The sequence below is a fragment of the Acartia tonsa genome, chromosome 10 (assembly GCF_053477335.1).
Source record: "Acartia tonsa isolate MP-2025a chromosome 10, ASM5347733v1, whole genome shotgun sequence".
Classification (NCBI taxonomy): Eukaryota; Metazoa; Arthropoda; class Copepoda; order Calanoida; family Acartiidae; genus Acartia; species Acartia tonsa.
This window is the reverse complement of record NC_137269.1, coordinates 37,593,142-37,618,796: the sequence shown is the minus strand read 5'-3', so window position 1 is coordinate 37,618,796 and position 25,655 is coordinate 37,593,142. Positions and strand designations below refer to the sequence as shown.

Below are 25,655 nucleotides of genomic sequence, written 5' to 3'. Positions count from 1 at the left end.
ACTTTTTTTCTTGGGATATTTAACTGAAAAGTTTAAGATAAAAAATAGTATTATTTTTATGAATTTTATTTTAATATTCGTGGAAAATTGTCTGCAATGTAGGGCTGATAACCGGTTCTAATCCAGCGGATGTTAATCTTTTGTTTAGGTGCCATTTCTTTAGATAGTAGCAAAGCTATACATCCCCAATGATGATACACAAAATTACCCCTTTTGTAGATTACAATTAGGGGTCGAAACGTTTGTACACTCAACTAAATGAAACATGTAATGTATACATTGCTTTGTTCGTCTATCTCTCGGTCATGCTTTTTAAAAGCGAAGCTTTTCTATAATTTGGTTCCGTCCGTCCGTATGTCCGTCCGTCACAAACGTATGTCCGTATGTCCATTTTAAACATGTTGATTTTTCTATTTTTTAACAACAAATTTTTATGTGAGCTAATTATCCGATTGATCTGATTTTTGGTATATTGATTCCTGGGACAACAAAGTATAATGTTATAAGCGAAGCAACTTTATAATCAAGTCCTAAAAATGTAAATATGTCCATACACATTATCCTGTATCAAGCAGTTTTCAACAAATTTACTTATAATTTTGCTTCGACACATTTACATTTATATTCTGATTATTCAGTTCTGACACTATATAAGTGTCAATGTCCGTTTGTCCTACCGTTTTAGTGCTTCGCTTTTATGGATGTTGTCATCCTTGTTTTCTTTGTTATGAGAACCGAAGATCTGCTCTGTAACTCACTTTGTTCGTTTGTACATTCCATGACCTTTTGTGCTTCGTTACTTATGGATGTTCTCAAACTGGGTTAATCGTCAGGAAGGGAGGGGACATTGGGCTGTTTATTACACTGGTCCCCAAAGTTTCTTATACGTTAACTCTCACAACTTTGGGGACCAAAGTAAATTTTGATTGGTTGGATCATTAAGTTGATTGTTCAAACGTTTCAGCCACTCATCGTAATCTACAGAAGTAATGAATTTGTGGGTGATCACTTGGGATGTACATCAATTTAACGGGCATTGTCTTATCCCCTTAGATCCCTGTTAAATTGTATACCTTATCGTTGATAATGTTGTAGGGTAGGAGGCAGAGGGCTTGATACTAAAACATTTTGTGTGTTTGTCTGTTTTTTTCTGTCTGTTTGTCTGTCTGCCGTCTGCCTATCTGTCTGTATATCTGTCAGTTTGTCTGTCTATCTGTCTGCCATCTGCCTGTCTGTCTGTATATCTGTCAGTTTTTCTGTCTGTCTGTCTGTTTGTCTGTCTGTCTGTCTGTCTTTCTGTCTGTCTGTCTGTCTGTCTGTCTGTCTGTCTGTCTGTCTGTCTGTCTGATTGTTTGTCTGTTTGTCTGTCTGTTTGTCTGTCTGTTTGATTTATGTTTGTCTGGTTGTTTGTCTGTCTGGTTGTCTGTCTGTTTGTCTGACTGTCTGTTTTTCTGTCTGTCTGTCTGTCTATTTGTTTGTCTGTCCATCTGTCTGTTTGTTTGTCTGTCTGTCTATCTATCTGTTTGTCTGTCTGTCTGTCTGTTTGTCTGTCTGTCTGTTTTCTGTCTGTCTGAATGTCTGTCTGTCTAAATGTCTGTCTGTTTATCTGTCTGTTTTTTTTTCTGTCTGAATGTCTGTTTGTTAGTCTGTCTGTCTGTCTGTCTGTAATGTTTTATTGATTACCTGAGTAGAATGTCCAGAAGTTGAAAACCTGAAGTAAAGAAAAACATATAAATTCATAATTAAGACAAGAATAGTTATATATCGCATCGTATGATAAACAGTTTTCCGTGGATATTAGAATAATATGATTTCTTTTTCAATATTTGTGGAAAATTGTCACTAATTTAATGGTAAACATGATTTTTCAGTATGGCTGAAACAAAATCGGTTCTTATCCACCGGATATTGTTCGGTTTCGAAGCCAAATTGTTAAATGGTTTAAATTTATGAAATTTGTGACCTGCTGTAAGTACAACTTGTAACTGTTGGGAACAAAAGCTTCGATGATAAATATCTATAGTCATCCGCTAATAAACAAGAAAAAATATAATTAAAACTTGCAAAATAATGCTTATTAAAAGTGATGTAACAACAAATTAACAATTAAACAACATCCATAAAAGCGAAGCTCTGCAAAGCGGTAGGACAAACGAACATTACCACTGGTAGAGTGTCAGAACTGATTAAGCAGAAAATAAATGTATAAGTGGTAAATAAGTTTGTTGCAAAACAGCTTAACTACAAAATACTGTTTTAGGACATGCATAAATTTCTAGAACTTGAATATAGAGTTGCTTCGCTTATAACATTGTAACTTGTTGTAATAAGAATCAAGACCCTAATTATAGAAAAAGCCTTGCTTTTAAAAACCCTGAAATCTAGATCAGAACTAATAACGAAATTTAATGTCATTGACTTTTAAGAATGCCTACAAATAATCTGGAATAATCATTATTCAATTATAACCTCAGTTAATTAGTTTTTTAAGAATCCACTCTAAATGTATTACTTACATTCAATATTGTAATATCCATAATTGTAGAAATCAAATTCGTGTGCACTACAAATTAAAAAAGAAGTTATTTTCCGCGGATATTAAAATAAAAATCAAAAGATTGAACCAGTTTTGTTAGCTCCGAGGGCTTACTTATGTCTACATGACACATTCAAATTCTAAATATTCAGCCGTTTTCCCGCCGACCGCTAAATTATTACCAAAATGTCCGTACGTCCGTTTTAAACACGTTGTATTTTTAACTTTTTTAACAACAAATTTTTATGTGATATAATAACTCGATTGATCTAATTTTTGGTATATTGATTCCTGGGACAACACAGAATAATGTTATAAGCGAAGCAACTCTATAATCAAGTCCTAAAAATGTAATTATGTCCATAAACATTATCCTGTTTTTAAACAAATTTACTTACAATTTTGCTTCGACTCTTATACATTTATATTCTTATTATTTAGTTCTGACACTATATAAGTGTTAATGTCTGTTTGTCCTACCGTTTCGGTGCTCCGCTTTTATGGATGTTGTCATCCTTGTTTTTCAGAATATTCCGTAAAATTGGGTGTAAGCTTCCAGTCAAATGCCCTTATTATGTCAAACTGTTCTTAATTATACTATGCGTTTAACAGATCTATAGTATATATGTATATACAGACAACTACCTCCCTTCCTTTTTCAAAGACCTCTTTTGTCTGCTTCTAAATTATTTTCTGCTACTTGGCTGTGTTAATATAAGTGCAAAAATTTTTTGAATGACCTAATAGAAAGGTTGCACAAGGCGGTTGTGATGGGTAGATACAGTTATTTAACCCTTTAAATTCTACTATGCGTTTTGTCATAATTCCGAACAATTTGACCTTATCAGCACATTTGACTGGAAGCTTGCACCCAACTTTACGAAATGTCGAGAAAGCCTAAAATGTCACGTGTGACGTCATAAATAATATGTCTAAAAAGGAAGGATGAGAGGAGAAGTGGGAAAGGAAACACCCCAAAAAGAGATTTTTATGACGTCATACGGGACATTTTAGGCTTTTTCGGAATATCGCGGGAAAAAAAAGCCTCCCTTTATACCCTAACTTTGCCGTTCCAATTAATCTTGCTGTCAGAATTTAAAACACTGGAAAATTTCAAACTCTGTGTGTCAAAGTTGTGGACAAAATAGTTTTCCTTTATGCTGTGAGTATTGGTGCAAAAAAATATGACGTAACAAAAAAAATAGCCAATGAGAGGCCGTTATTGACCAATGGTAAAATTTATAGTGGCCTCTCATTGGCTAAATTTTTTTGTTACGTCATATTTTGGGTATAGTCCTTTCCATGACATCGCTCCATATGGGGCGATGATTTTCTATAGCTCCTTCAAGGAGCTATAGCATAGCCTCTTATCATATGGAGCGATGTGATAGCCCCTTTTAAGGAGCGTTCATATCGCCTCTTATGATAAGAGGCTATGCTATAGCTCCTTCATGGCCTCTTAATAGCTCCTTTGAAGGGGCGTTAATATCGCCTCTTATGATAAGAGGCTATACTATAGCCCCATGATGGCTCCTTTATAGCCTCTCCATCGCCCCTCCGTAGTCCCTTACCTTAATTTATATAACAACCCACTTGATGGCCCCTACATCGCTCCTCCATCGCCCCTTCTCCAAATTTATATTACATTGTACTTTGATGGCCCCTACATCGCTCCTACATCGCCCCTTCATCGCTCCTACATCGCTCCTTCATCGCTCCTTCTCCAAATTTATATTAAATTGTACTGTGATGGCCCCTACATCGCTCCTACATCGCTCCTTCTCCAAATTTATATTGAATTGTACTGTGATGGCCCCTACATCGCTCCTACATCGCTCCTTCATCGCTCCTACATCGCCCCTTCATCGCTCCTTCTCCAAATTTATATTACATTGCAACTTGATGGCCCCTACATCGCTGCTACATCGCTCCTTCATCGCTCCTACATCGCCCCTCCATCGCTCCTACATCGCTCCTTCTCCAAATTTATATTAAATTGTACTGTGATGGCCCCTACATCGCTCCTACATCGCTCCTTCATCGCTCCTACATCGCTCCTTCTCCAAATTTATATTACATTGTACTTTGATGGCCCCTACATCGCCCCTCCATTGCCCCTCCATCGCTCCTACATCGCCCCTCCATTGCTCCTTCATCGCTCCTTCTCCAAATTTATATTACATTGTACTTTGATGGCTCCTACATCGCCCCTCCATCGCTCCTACATCGCCCCTCCATCGCTCCTACATCGCTCCTTCTCCAAATTTATATTAAATTGTACTGTGATGGCCCCTACATCGCTCCTACATCACTCCTACATCGCTCCTACATCGCTCCTTCATCGCTCCTACATCGCCCCTTCATCGCTCCTTCTCCAAATTTATATTACATTGTACTTTGATGGCCCCTACATCGCCCCTCCATCGCTCCTACATCGCTCCTTCATCGCTCCTTCTCCAAATTTATATTAAATTGTACTGTGATGGCCCCTACATCGCTCCTACATCGCTCCTTCATTGCTCCTACATCGCCCCTTCATCGCTCCTTCTTCAAATTTATATTACATTGCAACTTGATGGCCCCTACATCGCTCCTACATAGCTCCTCCATCGCTCCTCCATCGCTCCTTCATCGCTCCTACATCGCCCCTTCATCGCTCCTTCTCCAAATTTATATTACATTGCAACTTGATGGCCCCTACATCGCTCCTCCATCGCCCCTTAATAGCCCCTTACCTTAATTTATATAACAAAGCTCCTATATGGCCTCTCTATCGCCCCTTAATAGCCACTTAATTTAATTATATAACATTGCCCCTACATAGCCTCTCCATCGCCCCTTAATAGCCCCTTACCTAAATTTATATAACAAAGCTCCTATATAGCCTCTCCATCGCCCCTTAATAGCCCCTTACCTTAATTATGTAACATAGCCCCTACATAGCCTCTCAATCGCCCCTTAATAGCCTCTTACCTTAATTTATATAACATAGCCCCTATATAGCCTCTCCATCGCCCCTTAATAGCCCCTTACCCTAATCTATATAACATAGCCCCTACAAAGCCTCTCCATCGCCCCTTAATAGCCCCTTACCTTAATCTATATAACAAAGCTCCTACATAGCCTCTCCATCGCCCCATAATGGCCTCTTACCTTAATTATGTAACATAGCCCCTACATAGCCTCTCCATCGCCCCTTAATATCCCCTTACCTTAATTATATAACATAGCTCCTACATAGCCTCCCCATCGCCCCTTAATAGCCCCTTACCCGATTTTATATAACATAGCCCCTAAATAGCCTCTCCATCGCCCCTTAATAGCCCCTTACCTTAATTTATATAACAAAGCTCCTATATGGCCTCTCTATCGCCCCTTAATAGCCACTTAATTTAATTATATAACATTGCCCCTACATAGCCTCTCCATCGCCCCTTAATAGCCCCTTACCTAAATTTATATAACAAAGCTCCTATATAGCCTCTCCATCGCCCCTTAATAGCCCCTTACCTTAATTATGTAACATAGCCCCTACATAGCCTCTCAATCGCCCCTTAATAGCCTCTTACCTTAATTTATATAACATAGCCCCTATATAGCCTCTCCATCGCCCCTTAATAGCCCCTTACCCTAATCTATATAACATAGCCCCTACAAAGCCTCTCCATCGCCCCTTAATAGCCCCTTACCTTAATCTATATAACAAAGCTCCTACATAGCCTCTCCATCGCCCCATAATAGCCTCTTACCTTAATTATGTAACATAGCCCCTACATAGCCTCTCCATCGCCCCTTAATATCCCCTTACCTTAATTATATAACATAGCTCCTACATAGCCTCCCCATCGCCCCTTAATAGCCCCTTACCCGATTTTATATAACATAGCCCCTAAATAGCCTCTCCATCGCCCCTTAATAGCCCCTTACCTTAATTTATATAACATAGCCCCTACATAGCCTCTCCATCGCCCCTTAATAGTCCTTTACCTTAATTTATATAAAATAGCCCCTATATAGCCTCTCCATCGCCCCTTAATAGCCAATTTATATAACATAGCCGCTACATAGCCTCTCCATCGCCCCTTAATAGCTCCTTACCTTAATTTATATAACATAGCCTCTCCATCGCCCCTTAATAGCCCTCCATCGCCACTTAAAAGCCCCTTACCTTAATTTATATAACATAGCCTCTACATAGCCTCTCCATCGCCCCTTAATAGCCCCTTATATCCTCCTTCAAAACAGTTATACACCTTCCCAGGATCTATTGGAAGCTACCCTATAAAGGAGAACCATATTGGTTCTGCAGTTAGCGATCTTCTTTGATACATACAGACAATGATCCTGTTACTTTTTATAAGGATTAAAAATAAAATGGCCTAAAGCCATCTCATTACCCATAGGAAGCTTCACTGTAAAGGAGAACCATGTCGGTTTAGTGGTTAGCAAGGTACAGACAGACATACATACAGACAAAGATCCTGTTACTTTATTATAAGGATTAAAATAAAATAGTTATTAACCTCCCCAGGACCTATGAGAAGCTACCCTATTAAGGAGAACGATCTCAGGACCTATAGGAATCTTCACTGTAAAGGAGAACCATATTGGTTCAGCGGTTAGCAAGATCCTTCGGTACAGACAGACATTCATACATACAGACAAAGATTCTGTTAATTTATTTTAAGAAATACAGATAAAATTGTTATAAACCTTTCCAGGCCTAAAACCATCTCAGGACCTAATTTCTGCCGTTGACAACTCGAGTTAAGTTACTATATTATTTTTACAATGTTTAACTTATCTGTTATTATTGGCTGACGAAAAGTTTGGGCAAAAAAAAAATTTATTCTTCAATGAAATATCTCTCCAGTATAATTTTGCCAAGTGCTAATTTATTAAGAATAAAGTTTGCCACAAATTTACCAAAAAATCTCATTGTCATTTCGCCAGGGAGGATTAGGATAGTTCCCAAAGTGTTATAAGTTGGCTTATCCAAGAGTGCTGTCTAGTCTCCAAAGTTTTATAATACCGTTTTCTTATTCGTTAGATTAACAACCTTGGGGACTTTTTATTGTTTTGTGATTGTTTAGTTCATTAAGTTGAGTGTCTAAATGTTTCAACCACTAATTCTAAACTAAAGAAGGGGTAATTTTGTGAATCATCAATGGGAATAATTAATATATAAACATACATATATATACAGTGTTTTTTTTTATGAGAGCATTTTTTAAAGCAATTTTACCCTACTTATAGTTATCAGAATTTAATGATTAATGGCTTATTCTCTTCGTTTTTTATAACCATTAACAGAAAAGCAAAAAAATATTTCAGTTTTTATTTAAAAAGTACAGTAAATTCAAAATTTCAAAACATGGGTGTCAACATCTAAAATAGTTATTTCTCGCATCGTATTATAAACGGCTTTCCGCGGATATAGAAAGTACAATTATGAGATTAAAACTAGTTTTTTTAGCCCCGAGGTGCAGAAGGCACCGGCTAAAAAAACTGGGTTTAATCTTATGATTGTACATATCTATATTCGTAGAAAGCTGGATATAATACGATGCTAGACATAGTTTTTTCGTATGGATGAGAACCGGTTCCTATCCACCGGATTCAAATGAATACGAGAAATGGTTTTAGCGCATTTTTCTTATGCTCAAATCTTCTACCCTTTCCAAGAATGGAGGGAGTACATTGGGGGGCCAGTATTCCCTCCCTGGTTGAGATATGGCCTTCAAATTTCAAAATGTTCTAGTACATGTCACAAGTAGTATCTATATAAATTTTTAGCTCAATATCTCAACTTTGAAGTGTTTTGCAGCCATTCTTGCAAAGGTAGATTATAAGAAAAATGCACTAAAACCATTTTTAGATGTTGACACCTAAGTTTTAAATTTTTTAATTTACTGTACTTTTTGAATAAAAACTGAAATATTTTTTGCTTTTCTATTAAAGGTTATAAAAAAGAAGAGAATAAGCCATTAATCATTAAATTCTAATAACTATAAGTAAGGTAAAATTGCTTTCAAAAAAGTTCTCATAAAAAAACACACTGTATATATGTATATATATCATTTTATCGACAATCGTCTTATCCCTGTAGATCTCTGATTATCAGAGCATTTTTGAAATATTTGCTGCTTATTTTTTGGCTGCCTTTGGCAAAATAATTTTTTTTCATAAAAAATGTATACAAAATTATCGTATTAATTTGGTAAATATATCATTGCACTTGAATTATTTTTAAGTCACTAACGGCTAATCCCATAGATGACCCTAGGAGTACTTTAATGAATAGATGTGGTGGAGAGGGGGGGGAGGGGGAAGGTTAAGAATTTAAGGGAAGTGATACCTTCCGGGGGCTGAAAGTGTTAGTCCCCTCCCCAAAATGAAAACTTTTCCTGCGAGTAAAATAAGCTTCAATGTAAAGGAGAAGCATATCGGTTCAGTTGATACTGATAAACATCCTGTTACTTTAATGTAAATATTAGTTTAAGGATAGTCTGTATAATCTCAGGGATAAAGGAAACATTAGGCAATTTTTACAATAGTCTCCAAAGTTTTATAATGAAGTTTTCTTATTCGTTGGCTCAAAACTTTGGGGACTTTTGTCATATTTTGGTTGTAGTGTTGCAATTTTGTGTATCGTTATTAGGGATGGATAAAAATTTATCGGCCATTGTCTTATTCCTTTAGATCCTTGGTATAATCAACTGAATAACAGTTCCAACAACAAAAATTAAGATATTGCTTCGCTTTTTATGGACAAATATCCTGTTATTTTATTATAAGGAAAAAAAATAAACTATCTTAAAATCATCTCAGTACTCAGCGGTTAGCAAGATCCTACGGTATAGACAGACAGACATACATCATATCGGTTTAGCAGCAAACGAGATCCTTTGCTACAGACAAAAAAAAACTTTGTATATCGACTAGCGGCTACGCCCCCAGCATCTATTGGCTCTGTATTCAAAGGGGAATGAATAAAAGCCTAAAGCCTTCCCAGGACTTAAAATAGAATAGCCTAAAACCATCCCTCGACTTAAAATAAAATAGCCTAAAGCCATTACAAGACAAATATTAAGCTTACCTGAAATAGAAAGCCCAATCTGTTTAGTAGTTATTGAGATCTTAAGTTTCAGAACAGAAAGCCTTACTAACGTGGACAAACACAGGATATTTCGGACAAATGTCGGAGTGGACATTATATAAGTAAAACGCAGAAGTGTCTATAATATCTTAAAAATTAGGTTTCAACAACATTTGTTTAGTTATTTCTACACAGGTTAGGTTAGGTTAAGATATAAATATACAAATAAGCCCCCTGCAGGGGTTAGGCATATAAAAAAACATATTTTACAGTTGTAAACAATGTGAGAAAAAAATATGTTTTAGTTTAATGAAATGTTCTATCTGTTTCAAACCTTTGCCTTTCGATAGAACTTACCTACTTTGGAAAACTGTTAGACTGATTTTAAAATTTCAGTCTGTGAGAAAAGATATTCAAGATTTTTTTTGTTTTGAAAGATTTTTATCTTATAAATAAAATAAAAGACACTCCTGCGTTTTACATAAGCAATGTCCACTCCGACGATTGTCCCATTCCTAGGTTTGTCCACTCCAACGTTTGATTATGTTTTACTACTTTATATAATAGGATAATATGTATTCTTCTTTTATATTTCTCTTTTCTTATTCACTTGCAGCTGCGCTCTTTTTAATGTAAGGAGGCAGAAAAATAGCCTAAACCAATTAGGGGCTTAAATCTGAAAATGAAAAAGCAAAAAACCATCCCATGACCTATGTGAAGCTTCCCTTAAATGGAGAATTTAGTCAGTTTATGAAATTTTTAAGCTTCAGACCAAAAAAAATACTTTTTTTGTTAAAAGAGAGACTTTTCTACAATTAGGGCTAGTCCTTTCGTCATTGCTCTTCTCATTAAGTTAAGCATGTGGTTTTCTCTGCTATTGTTAAAGATAGACTGTTGAGATTTTTAGTGAATATTCCCATGACATATGTATATCCAGTCTATAAATTATTTTGTCTGTCTCTCAATTATGCTTCAAAAGACTTAGGTTTCGTGATAATCTTTGAGTAATAGCATATTCTCTTAAAGTCTGCTCTATAACTTACTTTGTCTGTTTGTCCATTATATGATCCTTATTCAAATTTCTATTTAACTAAAAAATTTCATTCTCTTAGTTTATTTTTTTTCTTTATTTCATTATGTTATTATATTATTTATATTTATTTTATTAATTCATTATATTTTCATTATAATTTTCCTTTTTAAATGCGAAACTTTTCTATAGTAAGGATTGGTTTGTCCGTACGTCCAAACGGTTAGACGACATTTTCTTTAATTTAGACATGTTATAAATATCCTATCGATTTCAAACTTTGCAGAATGATTTCTATAACAGTTGGGTACAATACTATATTCATTACTAGAAAGTATGTACGTCCATTTTTTTGTATAATATCATTGTCCCATTCATCTGGGTTTTGGAGTAATGTTTCTTAGGACAACAAGGTTTAGTATTATAATCAAATACTAAAAATAAAATTATGCCCTTTTACTATATTCTATACTAGCAGATTCGCCCCTAGCCTCAGGGGCTTTGCCCCAAGAGGTGATAAAATTTTTTTTGGCGAAATTCGTAATAGGACCAAGAAAATCTTCAGCAAAAAAAAAAATGGGGGGGGATTTTTTTGTTTTTGGGGGGGTTGGGGGTATCCCACCCCCCAAGAAAATAGCCTAAAACCACCACAGGACCAGTAGGTATATTCCCTGAATAGTAGAATATAATCGGTCCAGTGGTTACCGAGATCTTAAGGGACTGACAGACGGACAGACAGACGGACAGACAGACAGACGGATGGACAGACATCATTCTACTTTGTATTATAGATTTACGCTAATTTTAACAAAATTTATGTTTGACCTCCTGATTTTAGAGCTTTGCTTTTGTGAATGTTGTTATCCTTGTTATCTTGCTTTTTTTTCCTTTTTCATAACCTATTATATAAAGTAGTAATCTTTTTTTTGTCTGTAGAAAAGCTAACCGCTGAACCTATATGGTTCTCCTTTACAGTGAAGCTTCTTTTAAGTTCATAGAGGGTTTATAATTATTTCGAGGGAGGGTATCTCCACCCTCCCAGAAAATTCACCCCAAGAAAAATATTACCCCATCCCCTCAAAAAATCTTTTTAACTTTTTAAAAGCAAAGCTTTTCTATATTAAGGATCAGTCCGTACGTCCGTAACGGTTAGCTATTTTCGTTAATTTAGGCATGTGATTCCTGTAGTAGAAAGGTACGATTTAGAAAGTCTATAATCATTATCAGAATATCCATACGTCCATTTTAAGCATACTAATTATTAACTTACAACAAATTTTTATGTATCAAAATTATCCGATTAATCTGATTTCTGGGATACTGATTCCTAGGACAACAAAATAGAATGTTATAAGCGAATCATATCTATAATCAAGTCCAAAAAATGTGAGTACGTCCTTAAGCATTTTCCTGCATGTAAGCAATTTCTCAATAAATTTACTTACAATTTTGTTTCGAATTTTAAATTTATGTTCTGACTATTCAGTTCTGACACTCTACATTATTAATGTTCATTAAAGGACGCCTGCAAGAAATAACACGCTTTAACTGCTAAAAGACTGCCACAAGAAGACCCAATACCCCAAATTATAAGCCTTCAGCTTCAATAACAAAAAAGTTCTAGGCATTTCAAAATAGCATTTTATGTACAATGGAATTTTTGAAAGATTTCCAATGCTCATAAAAGAAAAAACAATATTAAATTACGTTGCCTAGACATAAAATTATAACCTTATCTTTGTCAGAAACTTAGATTGCCTGTAACTGATTACATTTTTACAATAAAAACACCACATTTCATAGTCAAAATCTATGAAAAAAAATCGATTTAAATTGCATTTTTAAACGAAAATCATAGCGGAAACAAAGGGGTAAACTAATACAAGCTTAGCTGTGATTGGTTGTTAAGCTGATTCAGCCTTCTGATTGGCTACAGTACATTCGGTACAACGCAAGTAAAACTTATTTTTTTTTAATGATTTTGACTATAAAAATGGGTATTTTTATTGTAAAAATATAATTAGTTACTGGAAACCTAAATTTATGACAAAAAAAATAAGCTTATAATTTTGTTTCTAGGCCACGTAGTTTAATTTTAAAGTTTTCAACATGAGCATTGCAATTCTTTCAAAATTTCCATTGTACATAAAATGTCATTTTAAAATGCCTAGAACTTTTTTGTTATAGAAGCTGAAGGCTTCAAATTTGGGGTATTTGGTCTACTTGTGGCAGTCTTTCAGCAGTTAAAGCGTGGTATTTCTTGCAGGCTTCCTTTAAACTTTTTTCTACCGTTTCAGAGCTTTGCTTTTATAAATGTTGTCATCCTTGTCATCCTTTTAAAACTTAAATTTAAAACTGTAGAGGGTCACATTCCTTCCTTACCTTAATGCCCTACCTTCTATAATGAAGGGGCAATACAATTACAGAGGCTGTACAGGAGCCATAAAGGGCCTATGTTATATAAATTAAGGTAAGGGGCGATGAAGAGGCTATGAAGGGGCTATGTTATATAAATTAAGGTAAGAGGCTATTAAGGGGCGATGGAGAGGCTATGTAGGGGCTATGTTATATAATTAAGGTAAGGGGCTATTAAGGGGCGATGGAGATGCTTTGTAGGGCCTATGTTATATAAATTAAGGTAAGAGGCTATTAAGGGGCGATGGAGAGGCTATGTAGGGGCTATGTTATATAAATTAGGGTAAGGGGCTATTTAGGGGCGATGGAGAGGCTATGTAGGGGCTATGTTATATATATTAAGGTAAGGATTATATAAATTAAGGTAAGAGGCTATTAAGGGGCGATGGAGAGGATATGTAGGGGCTATGCTATATAAATTAAGGTAAGGGGCTATTAAGGGGCGATGGAGAGGCTATGTAGGGCTATGTTATATAAATTAAGGTAAGGGGCTATTAAGGGGCGATGGAGAGGCTATGTAGAGGCTATGTTATATAAATTAAGGTAAGGGGCTATTAAGGGGCGATGGAGAGGCTATGTAGGGGCTATGTTATATAAATTAAGGTAAGGAGCTATTAAGGGGCGATGGAGAGGCTATGTAGGGGCTATGTTATATAAATTAGGGTAAGGGGCTATTCAGGGGCGATGGAGAGGCTATGTAGGGGCTATGTTATATATATTAAGGTAAGGATTATATAAATTAAGGTAAGAGGCTATTAAGGGGCGATGGAGAGGCTATGTAGGGGCTATGCTATATAAATTAAGGTAAGGGGCTATTAAGGGGCGATGGAGAGGCTATGTAGGGCTATGTTATATAAATTAAGGTAAGGGGCTATTAAGGGGCGATGGAGAGGCTATGTAGAGGCTATGTTATATAAATTAAGGTAAGGGGCTATTAAGGGGCGATGGAGAGGCTATGTAGGGGCTATGTTATATAAATTAGGGTAAGGGGCTATTTAGGGGCGATGGAGAGGCTATGTAGGGGCTATGTTATATATATTAAGGTAAGGATTATATAAATTAAGGTAAGAGGCTATTAAGGGGCGATGGAGAGGCTATGTAGGGGCTATGCTATATAAATTAAGGTAAGGGGCTATTAAGGGGCGATGGAGAGGCTATGTAGGGCTATGTTATATAAATTAAGGTAAGGGGCTATTAAGGGGCGATGGAGAGGCTATGTAGGGGCTATGTTATATAAATTAAGGTAAGGAGCTATTAAGGGGCGATGGAGAGGCTATGTAGGGGCTATGTTATATAAATTAGGGTAAGGGGCTATTTAGGGGCGATGGAGAGGCTATGTAGGGGCTATGTTATATATATTAAGGTAAGGATTATATAAATTAAGGTAAGAGGCTATTAAGGGGCGATGGAGAGGCTATGTAGGGGCTATGCTATATAAATTAAGGTAAGGGGCTATTAAGGGGCGATGGAGAGGCTATGTAGGGCTATGTTATATAAATTAAGGTAAGGGGCTATTAAGGGGCGATGGAGAGGCTATGTAGAGGCTATGTTATATAAATTAAGGTAAGGGGCTATTAAGGGGCGATGGAGAGGCTATGTAGGGGCTATGTTATATAAATTAAGGTAAGGAGCTATTAAGGGGCGATGGAGAGGCTATGTAGGGGCTATGTTATATAAATTAGGGTAAGGGGCTATTCAGGGGCGATGGAGAGGCTATGTAGGGGCTATGTTATATATATTAAGGTATGGATTATATAAATTAAGGTAAGAGGCTATTAAGGGGCGATGGAGAGGCTATGTAGGGGCTATGCTATATAAATTAAGGTAAGGGGCTATTAAGGGGCGATGGAGAGGCTATGTAGGGCTATGTTATATAAATTAAGGTAAGGGGCTATTAAGGGGCGATGGAGAGGCTATGTAGAGGCTATGTTATATAAATTAAGGTAAGGGGCTATTAAGGGGCGATGGAGAGGCTATGTAGGGGCTATGTTATATAAATTAGGGTAAGGGGCTATTTAGGGGCGATGGAGAGGCTATGTAGGGGCTATGTTATATATATTAAGGTAAGGATTATATAAATTAAGGTAAGAGGCTATTAAGGGGCGATGGAGAGGCTATGTAGGGGCTATGCTATATAAATTAAGGTAAGGGGCTATTAAGGGGCGATGGAGAGGCTATGTAGGGCTATGTTATATAAATTAAGGTAAGGGGCTATTAAGGGGCGATGGAGAGGCTATGTAGGGGCTATGTTATATAAATTAAGGTAAGGAGCTATTAAGGGGCGATGGAGAGGCTATGTAGGGGCTATGTTATATAATTAAGGTAAGAGGCTATTATGGGGCGATGGAGAGGCTATGTAGGAGCTTTGTTATATAGATTAAGGTAAGGGGCTATTAAGGGGCGATGGAGAGGCTATGTAGGGGCTATGCTATATAAATTAAGGTAAGGGGCTATTAAGGGGCGATGGAGAGGCTATGTAGGGCTATGTTATATAAATTAAGGTAAGGGGCTATTAAGGGGCGATGGAGAGGCTATGTAGAGGCTATGTTATATAAATTAAGGTAAGGGGCTATTAAGGGGCGATGGAGAGGCTATGTAGGGGCTATGTTATATAAATTAGGGTAAGGGGCTATTTAGGGGCGATGGAGAGGCTATGTAGGGGCTATGTTATATATATTAAGGTAAGGATTATATAAATTAAGGTAAGAGGCTATTAAGGGGCGATGGAGAGGCTATGTAGGGGCTATGCTATATAAATTAAGGTAAGGGGCTATTAAGGGGCGATGGAGAGGCTATGTAGGGCTATGTTATATAAATTAAGGTAAGGGGCTATTAAGGGGCGATGGAGAGGCTATGTAGGGGCTATGTTATATAAATTAAGGTAAGGAGCTATTAAGGGGCGATGGAGAGGCTATGTAGGGGCTATGTTATATAAATTAGGGTAAGGGGCTATTTAGGGGCGATGGAGAGGCTATGTAGGGGCTATGTTATATATATTAAGGTAAGGATTATATAAATTAAGGTAAGAGGCTATTAAGGGGCGATGGAGAGGCTATGTAGGGGCTATGCTATATAAATTAAGGTAAGGGGCTATTAAGGGGCGATGGAGAGGCTATGTAGGGCTATGTTATATAAATTAAGGTAAGGGGCTATTAAGGGGCGATGGAGAGGCTATGTAGAGGCTATGTTATATAAATTAAGGTAAGGGGCTATTAAGGGGCGATGGAGAGGCTATGTAGGGGCTATGTTATATAAATTAAGGTAAGGAGCTATTAAGGGGCGATGGAGAGGCTATGTAGGGGCTATGTTATATAAATTAAGGTAAGGGGCGATGGAGAGGCTATGTAGGGGCTATGTTATATAAATTAAGGTAATGGGCTTTTAAGGGGCGATGGAGAGGCTATGTAGGAGCTATGTTATATAAATTAAGGTAAGGGACTATTAAGGGGCAATGGAGAGGCTATGTAGGAGCTTTGTTATATAAATAAAGGTAAGGGGCTATTAGGGGCGATGGAGAGGCTATGTAGGGGCTTTGTTATATAAATTAAGATAAGGGGCTATTAAGGGGCGATGGAGAGGCTATGTAGGGGCTATGTTATAAAAATTAAGGTAAGGAGCTATTAAGGGGCGATGGAGAGGCTATGTAGGGGCTTTTTTATATAAATTAAGGTAAGGGGCTATTAAGGGGCGATGGGGCGATGGAGGAGCGATGGAGGAGAGATGTAGGGGCCATCAAAGTACAATGTAATATAAATTTGTGGAAGGAGCGATGAAGGGGCGATGTAGGAGCGATGGAGGAGCGATGGAGGAGCGATGTAGCAGCGATGTAGGGGCCATCAAGTTGCAATGTTATATAAATTTGGAGAAGGAGCGATGAAGGGGCGATGGAGGAGCGATGTAGGAGCGATGTAGGGGCCATCAAGTTGCAATGTAATATAGATTTGGAGAAGGAGCGATGAAGGGGCGATGTAGGAGCGATGAAGAAGCGATGTAGGAGCGATGTAGGGGCCATCACAGTACAATGTAATATAAATTTGAAGAAGGAGCGATAAAGGGGCGATGTAGGAGCGATGGAGGGGCGATGTAGGGGCCATCAAAGTACAATGTAATATAAATTTGAAGAAGGAGCGATGAAGGGGTGATGTAGGAGCGATGGAGGGGCGATGTAGGGGCCATCAAAGTACAATGTAATATAAATTTGGAGAAGGAGCGATGGAGGAGCGATGAAGGGGCGATGTAGGAGCGATGTAGGGGCCATCAAGGGACTAAGATATATATAATAGTGAAGGGGCCATGAAGAGGCGATATTTAATTAAATAGCCCCTTGGGATAAGAGGACATATCATCTCCTCTTTAGAAGGGGCGATAAAGGAGCGATAAAGGATCATTTAATCGCCTCTTAGGGCAAGGGGCTATTAAATCGCTCCTTTCAAGGAGTCATAACATCGCCTCTTGTTATATGGGGCTATTAAATCGCCCCTTTCAAGGAGCCATTACATCGCCCCATGTCATAAGAGGCGATCAATTAAAATCATCGCTCCATATGGAGCGATGTCATGGAAAGGACTATACCCCATATTTTTTGCACCAATACTCACAGCATCTATACCCAAATTTGTAGCTGTCTATAGTGCCCTAGCAAAATGGGGATAGATATCATTGCTTTTGGCCTACCTATTCTATTGACGTACCCTATACCCCATTGTTTTTCTAGGAGGGTTCTTTCCCCCTTTCCTTTCTTTCTCCCTCTACTATGACTTCAATAGAATAGGTAGGCCAAAAGTGGTGACATCTATCCCCATTTTCCTAGGGCACTAAACACAGCTACCTCAAAAGTTATACCCAAACTTGTAGCTGTCTATAGTGCCCTAGCAAAATGGGGATAGACATCGCTGCTTTGGCCTACCTATTCTATTGTCGTACCTTTTATATTATATATATAGAATAGGTAGGCCAAAAGTGGTGACATCTATCCCCCTTTTCCTAGGGCACTAAACACAGCTCCCTCAAAATTTATACCCAAACTTGGCGGTTCCTATGAAGCTTGCCGTGAGAAACCACTGGAAGACGAGATTCAGAACCATTCCAAATTCTGACACAACATAGCCAGTCGCATACATGGTGTTTTTTCCCCTAGAAGAAATGGCATTAATCCAGGTATTTTAAGGGAAAATACAATGGCCGATAGATTTATGTATATCCCCCAATGATGATCAAACAACAAAATCACCCCGTCTGTAGATTACAATTATTGGTTGAAACACTTGGACACTCACCTTAATGAATCAACCAATCAAAATTCCCTAAATTCCCCTAAAGTTGTTAAGCCAACAAATAAGAAAATGTTATCATAAAACTTTGGGGAATAGTGCTATAAACAACCCATTGCCCCCTCTCTCTCTCCTGGCATTAATCACAAACGTATAGATGAATAACCCAGACAACTACCTGGATCCAATGTTGAGGACCTTTTTCTGCTCTTTTGTAGCGACTTGGCTGGGTTAATATTCCCGCCGCTATTGGCTGATATTCAAAGACCGAATTGAAAGTCGGCACAGGAACAGTCGACCTTTGTCTGTGCATAGTAATGAGTTGCGCCTTTTTTGGGCCAAGGCATTCCCCATTCCCATGATCTAACCATTAATGTTGCACACCTGACATTCCAGCAGTAGGAACCATTGTTTACGTCTTTGGTTATGATGTGGGGTTACGCCGAGATTCGAACCTATTACCTCCCTGATGACGAGCGGATGTTAGGAGCGGTCGCGGGTTGTTTGAGATGCATTTTTTAATTTAGGCACTTACTTTTTAGCTCTATAAGCAATCATCTCGGCTGCAAGCTTCCCGATTCTAGTTTCACAACAAATATTTTTATTATAATTTTACAAATAAAAAAGGTAATATATGAGGAAGAGAACACTGAGTTATTACACTAGTCCCCAAAGTTTTTTAAAAACGTTTTCTTATTCGTTGGCTTAACAACTTGGGGGACTATTAATGAATTTTGATTGGTTGATCTGTTAAGTTGAGTGTCCATAAGTTTCAACCAATAATTGTAATCTAAAGAAGGGCTAATTTTGTGCCTCATCACTGAGGATGTACATCAATTTATCGGCCATTGTGTTATCCCTTTATTTTGGTTTCTAAGATTGTTGTGAATTTTCCTTTCTGGTTTCCCCTCTCTGTGCGTGGTCATGAGGAAATGTTCCATAGTTCCATTCTCCCAGAGCCGCCAAATAAACCTTCACAAATACAGTTTGGTCATTGGTCAGTTTTTACATAAAACTATCTGTGATTGGTTGGTTTAAGCATGTCTTATTGGTCTGTTAAAGCTTGATACTATCTCTGATTGGTCAAATGAAGCATGAAACTATCTCTAATTGGTCAGATTAGCATAAGACTTTCTCTGATTGGTCAATTAAAGCATAAAACTATACCTAATTGGTCAAGTTAAGCATAAAACCATCTCTAATTGGTCAGATTAAGAATGAAACTATCTCTGATTGGTCAGATTGGCAAACTATCTCTAATTGGTCAGATTAGCATAAGACTTTCTCTGATTGGTCAATTAAAGCATAAAAATATCTCTAATTGGTCAGTTTAAGCACAAAACTATCTCTTATTGGTCAGTTTATTAAAGGAACTATTTTTGATTCGTCAGTTTAAAAATGAAACTATTTCTTATTGGTTATTTTAAAAATGAAACTATCTCTTTTTGGTCAGATTAAGATTAAAACTATATCATATTGGTCTGTTTAAGCATGAAACTATTCCTGATTGGTCAGTTTATGCATTAAACTTTCTCTTATTGGTCAGATTAGCATTGAAGTATCTCTTATTGGCCAATTTAATCATTATTATCTCTGAATGGTCAGTTACAGTATTATTTATTCAGATCAGTCTCACTACTTACAGTTACTACAATTACTTATCTAAAACCTTTAAGCTATAACTATAACTTATTTGTTTTGAAATTAATCTTTTTATACCTTGAAACATAGAAGCACATTGACTGAAAAAGTAGAAACAAGGCAGTCCACTTTTCAATTTTATAAAAAATTACTTTATAATTTATATTTTTCTTGAATTCATTAATGTTGTATACTTCTAAATTCCCATACTCTACAATATTTTTCTTAAATATTACTTTATTGGGTATCTTACAGAAGTTTTTTTTTGTAAAGAAATAAAAAAAATAGAATAGCCTCTTGCTATCCAGAAACCTATATACAGCTTAACTAAAATTGAAAACTCAATAAGTTCAGTTCCTAAGCTACAGACAAAAAGCTTAACTTTAGGCTGCTACCAATTCTTGGAGGAAAACTCAAGATCATAAATTTATGTATTTTTTAATAGATTCCTGGTAGTAATGAACTTTTCTTGTTAAGCAGTCATAATCATAGTCCTAAAAAAGAGGGATTAAAAAAATAAAGTCTTATTTTAGGACATTTTACCATACCATTACCTTGTAAGGGCAGGATTCTCTTTCAATTTTTAAGTGATTATCTAGAGAATCCAGAGCATCATCCACATGTAATGGGATGTGATAATCTAACACCAAAAGATATTAAATTAAGTAACATTAAACAGACAACCAACCCTTTGATTGCACAACCTTTGTCTCAGAAGTCCTAGTTGTGCTTGGTAATGAGTTGCCCTTGATACCATTTTTAACATCTTTAGTTATGACGCGGTGTCGGCCTGAGATTTGAACCTATCACCTCCCTGGTGAAGAGCAGATGCGCTACATGTAGAGCCACATTGGCGGGTATTTTAGGACATAATCACATTTATAAGACAATAGAAATGCTTTGCTTAAAATACTTGTTGCCCTCGGAATTAGCGTTTAAAAATAAGATGAATATAATTAATTATACCTTACATAAAAAAAGATAAAAATCAGCATGTTTTAAATGGATGTACTGGGATTTTCTGGTAGTGATATTAAGTCATATTAAATGTTACAGTAATTGTCATGCAAAGTTGGAAACTCTAGCATAACTAAATTAACAAAAAGAACTACGAATGGACATTTGCAGGCCTTAATAATAGAAAAGCATTGCTTTAAAAAAATTTACCATGGTCCTATTTTGACAAGCCTGATAACTGTCTTCATCTGTTGATTTGCCAAGTCCTAGATAAAGTACTAGCGGTTACACCCCCTAGAGGCCTCTAGGGGCACTTGAGGGGAAGGAGAAGTTTATTTTGAGTACCTATTTATTTCTTGTATATTTAAAAAGAATAAGTTTTGAAAAATTTTAGAGGTTACATTTTTTTTTTGGAGGGGGGTTGCCGACCACCTCCATTTTTAATTTTGGATTTAAAAAGAAAATTAAAAAAAAAAAATTGGGGTGGTGGTCGATTTTTTCTTGGGGCGATTTCTCTTTCGAGGGTTGTGGTTGTTCCCCCCCCCCCCCCTAAATAGTTATAAACACACAGACAAACATTCTGTTACTTTATTATAGGGATAACTTTGTATTTGTGGACACACTCCTTGAACAAAGGTCAGACATCCCCCTTTATTCATCAGTCAATGTTTACATCCCCTTACAAAAATAATGTGCGCACCACTGAGCATTATATCCGAACTCTTATGAATAGATAATGAATAGATCTATTTCACAAAATCTACATGTATGCCAATTGTACGCATATGACCATACTTACATATGTTCAATAGGGTTGGGCCAAATACTTTTTTGGCCGTATACAGGATATCCAGCTGATTTCTAATACCGGATATCCGGTTTCCGGTCAATGTCATTTGAAATTTTAAAAGTAGGGATTTTTGTGGTATAATATAAAAGATTATATTGCCGGATATCCGGTCAGATAGTTTCAATATCCAAAATCCGGCAGGATATTGAAAATGGCCGGATATCCAGACTAATCCTTATGTTCAATCAAAATGATTTATAATGTTTACCTTGTAAATTTTGACTAATCAAATCTGAATTCCAGTATTTTACGTCGGTTGAAATTGAGGTCGGGTGCAACCAACAAAATAGGTCCCAGTCTAGCCCTATGTTCTAAACATACAATGCAATGGATGTAGAATATATGTGGATTTAATTACAGGGAAACAATTTAGGTTGTTAATATGGATATCATTAATTGGTCAGTTTGTTCATCTAGTAGGATGGGATGGGATAGAGTAAAAGGTATAGTTATTTTAGCCAGCTGACGGTATCACTTTATTTTCATTACCATGCACAGTTAGGACTTCCTGACAAAGGTCGTGCAATCAAAGGGTTGGTTGTCTGGTGGATGTTACGTAACCTAATATCCTTGGGTGTTAGAGTATCGCATCCGATGACACGCGGATGATGCTCTGGAATTTCAGTTAAACATCAAATGAGAATCCTGCCCTTACCGAGGTAATTAACTCAGAAAGGGAGAAACATTTTGGGCTATTTATCACGCTAGTCCCCAAAGTTTTAATATATTGTTTTCTCATTGGTTAGCTTAATAACTTTGGGGACCTTTATCGAATTTTTAATGGTTGTTTCATTAAGATTGTCCAAACGTTTCAACCACTATTTGCAATCTACAGAAGGAGGGAGTAATTTTGTGTATCATCATAGGGGATGTACATCAATTTATCGGCCACTGTCTTATCCCTTTATATCCCTGAGTACCTTATTAGATGGAATAGTTAGTTCATTAAGTCCAAACGTTTCAACCACTAAATATATTATCCGCTAAAGGTAATTTTGTGCATCTTCATTGGGAACGTACATCAATTTATCGGCCATTGTGTTATCCCTTTAGATCCCTGTATACCTTATTAGATGGAATAATTAGTTCATTAAGTCCAAACGTTTTAACCACTAAATATAGTCTCCGCTAAAGGTAATTTTGTGCATCTTCATCAATTTATCGGTCATTGTCTTATCCCTTTAGATCCCTAAGTACCGTATTAGATGGAATACAGAGGGTAGGGCCAGTGCCAAAGTTTAGCCATCTCATAGTCATCAGTAGACAGCAACAAAATACGAGAAACCCGCTGGTAACCTAAACATAGAATAGCTACGCTGCAAATCCTTATAATTTCTGTATGTATGTCTGTAACGAAGGAGCTCGGTAGGCGCTGAACTGATACGGTTCTCCTTTACAGTGTAGCTTCTCATTAGGTTCTGGAATGGTTTTAAAGTTATTTTTGAGGGGCGTACCACCCCCCCCCCTTCCTAAAAAAAATTATTTTTTTAACAGCTGAATTAATATGGTTCTCCATTTCAATGTAGCTTCTCATTAGGTCCTTGGAGGATTTTTATAAACTACCCTTTCAAGGAAAATCGCCCTTGAACCCCCCCCCCCCTCGATTTTTTTATATAAGGGGGGTGTTAAAACCTTCGGGTGCGCTTCCCCTGGGAGAACCCTGTGCCCGCCACTGATTATATTCATAGAGAGGGAACAATGGGATGTTTATTATAGCAGTCCCCAAAGTTTTACAATATCATTTTCATATTCGTTGGCTTGTCAACTTTGGGGACTTTACTAAGTTTGGTGTTCAAACGTGTCAACCACTAATTTTGATAAACACGCGGGGTAGTTTTGTGTATTGTTATTATTTAATTAATGGCCATGGTATCCACGGCCCCCATAAAATAGAACATTTTATATAGAGTAAGCTACGTTACTAATTAAATTATATAAATGTTCAAGGACGATAATATCCATAAGTAGCGGTGATTAAACAGATCAATTTTTGAGTATATTTTTAAATATTAGTTGTAGTGCGATAGCTTTAAATAAATGACACAATTTTCTTACAGTATTACTTTTATTACGTATATTTATATAATCAAAATAATTAAAAAATGTAATAAAGGTAAATTTGTGTATATTTGGTATAAAATGAGTTATATAAAACATAGTTTAGCATCACATAGCGGCAAAATTTTAAACTACATATAATACAATTTTGGGAAAATTCACAAATTTTCCCAATTTTAAATAGTTTTTTTGTACATAATGATAATATAAAAACTATATACATTTAAACAAAAGAAACTATTTTTCTAATTTACATAAAAATTTATATATTTTATTGTTAATATTTATTATTTTGTTTTACATAAAAAGTAATAGTTTGACTGGTTCTTTATCGATAGTTAAATAATTAAACCTTCCCATAGTGAAAGTAGTAAGGTTTTTGTCTGTCTGTTAAGATCTCAGGAATAATTGAGATAAACATTTCAGGAAAGTATCATATAGGGCAGGTTTTTAGCTGTTTTTTTTCATAAAACTTTAAGATGCTTTATAGGTTTAAGGTGCAGCTCGAGGGGGAAGGATTAGTTTCCAAAAAATTATTATCTTGTTGCTGGGGGGGGGGGGGGGGGTGGATTTTTTTCTAGAGCGACTTATCTTGGGAGGGTAGTGGTACCCTCCCCCAAAATAGTTAAAAACCTTTCCAAGACCTAATGAGAAGCTAACCTGTAAAGGAGAACCATGTCGGTTTAGCGGTTAGCGAGATCTTTTAGTACAAACAAACAAACAGACATATTTATTATAAGGATATAACCCTATAATGTAAATTGGAGGTTGGATGACTGATTTTTTCAAGGAATATTTATATTGAATAGCAATAATATGGAATTATAAGGAAGGATTAATTTAAATTTCACTGTTTTATCTGCGGAAAGCTGGGATCATGTTACTTGTAGGTTAAGCGCTATCCCCCCTTCATTCCCTATAGAGATACTAATATAAATTTAAATAGAAACAATTAAGATGAATTCGTTAGCTAAACATTTATTGAATAGATGCAAAAATATTATTAAATAATTACACATGATATCTGGTTGCACAAATTATAAAATGCATTATCATTATAGCGATCTCTCCACATATTTTCATCCAAATAATGTTGTAGGAATGGTGAAAATTTCTCAGGAGAAAAAGAGTGGGAGGAGTTTTCCTAGTTTAAAAAAAGGAAGTTGTTTGGGGTTTTGAAGTTCTTTAGAAATTACAAAAATGCTTATTTTCAATAAAAATATAACTAACATTGTCTGCCTATCCCCCTTTTTTCATCTCCCTTTAACATGTTACTTGTAGGTTAAGCGCTCAACCTACAAGTAGCATGATCAGAACGCTGTCTATAATACGATGCAATAAAAAACTATTACCTTATAATGAAGTTTGAAAATAGCCCCTGCTATGTTAGGCCCGTCCTCTGAGAAGAAACTTTTAATATCTTCAATAGGCACAACCTGAAACCCTGCAACAGAAAGTTTATATCAAAGTTTAGTTTAAGCACAATCCTTAAACTAAAGTAACAGGATGTTTGTCTGTTTGTGTATCTGTGTGTCTGTACCGAAGGATCTCGCTAACCGCTGAACCGATCGGGTTCTCCTTAACAGGGTAGCTTCTCATAGGTCCCGGGAAGGTTATAACTATTTTCTTGGGGGCTGGGACAGCCCCAACCACCCCAAAAATGAAAAATCCCCCCCCCCAAAAAAAAAAAAATTTCCACCCCCCCAAAATATTTTTTTTAACTTTTTCTTTAAAAATCTAAAATAAGAAATTGGGTTATCAAATTCGACGACCCCATCCTCAAGTGCTCCTAGAGGCCT

The 25,655-nt window shown here is 36.5% G+C and overlaps 2 protein-coding genes across 2 annotated transcripts in view; one reads left to right on the top strand and one right to left on the bottom strand.

Annotated features, from left to right (window-relative positions):
- Nucleotides 1-25,655, top strand: part of LOC145330586 (uncharacterized) — a 377,605-nt gene that overhangs the window by 293,703 nt on the left and 58,247 nt on the right. The window lies entirely within an intron of this gene.
- LOC145330588 (innexin inx2-like) overlaps nt 1-25,655 on the bottom strand; it is a 29,131-nt gene that overhangs the window by 1,508 nt on the left and 1,968 nt on the right. The window contains exons 2-14 of the mRNA XM_080175222.1: nt 25,209-25,300; nt 22,996-23,094; nt 22,007-22,109; nt 21,159-21,214; nt 20,443-20,485; nt 20,070-20,121; nt 19,247-19,322; nt 18,886-18,932; nt 18,100-18,213; nt 2,517-2,563; nt 1,964-2,030; nt 1,684-1,711; nt 1,074-1,118 (exon numbers count right to left, since the gene is read on the bottom strand). Of these exons, the coding sequence (XP_080031348.1) occupies nt 1,074-1,118; nt 1,684-1,711; nt 1,964-2,030; nt 2,517-2,563; nt 18,100-18,213; nt 18,886-18,932; nt 19,247-19,322; nt 20,070-20,121; nt 20,443-20,485; nt 21,159-21,214; nt 22,007-22,109; nt 22,996-23,094; nt 25,209-25,300 (869 nt within the window). The remainder of the gene's footprint in view (nt 1-1,073; nt 1,119-1,683; nt 1,712-1,963; nt 2,031-2,516; nt 2,564-18,099; nt 18,214-18,885; nt 18,933-19,246; nt 19,323-20,069; nt 20,122-20,442; nt 20,486-21,158; nt 21,215-22,006; nt 22,110-22,995; nt 23,095-25,208; nt 25,301-25,655) is intronic.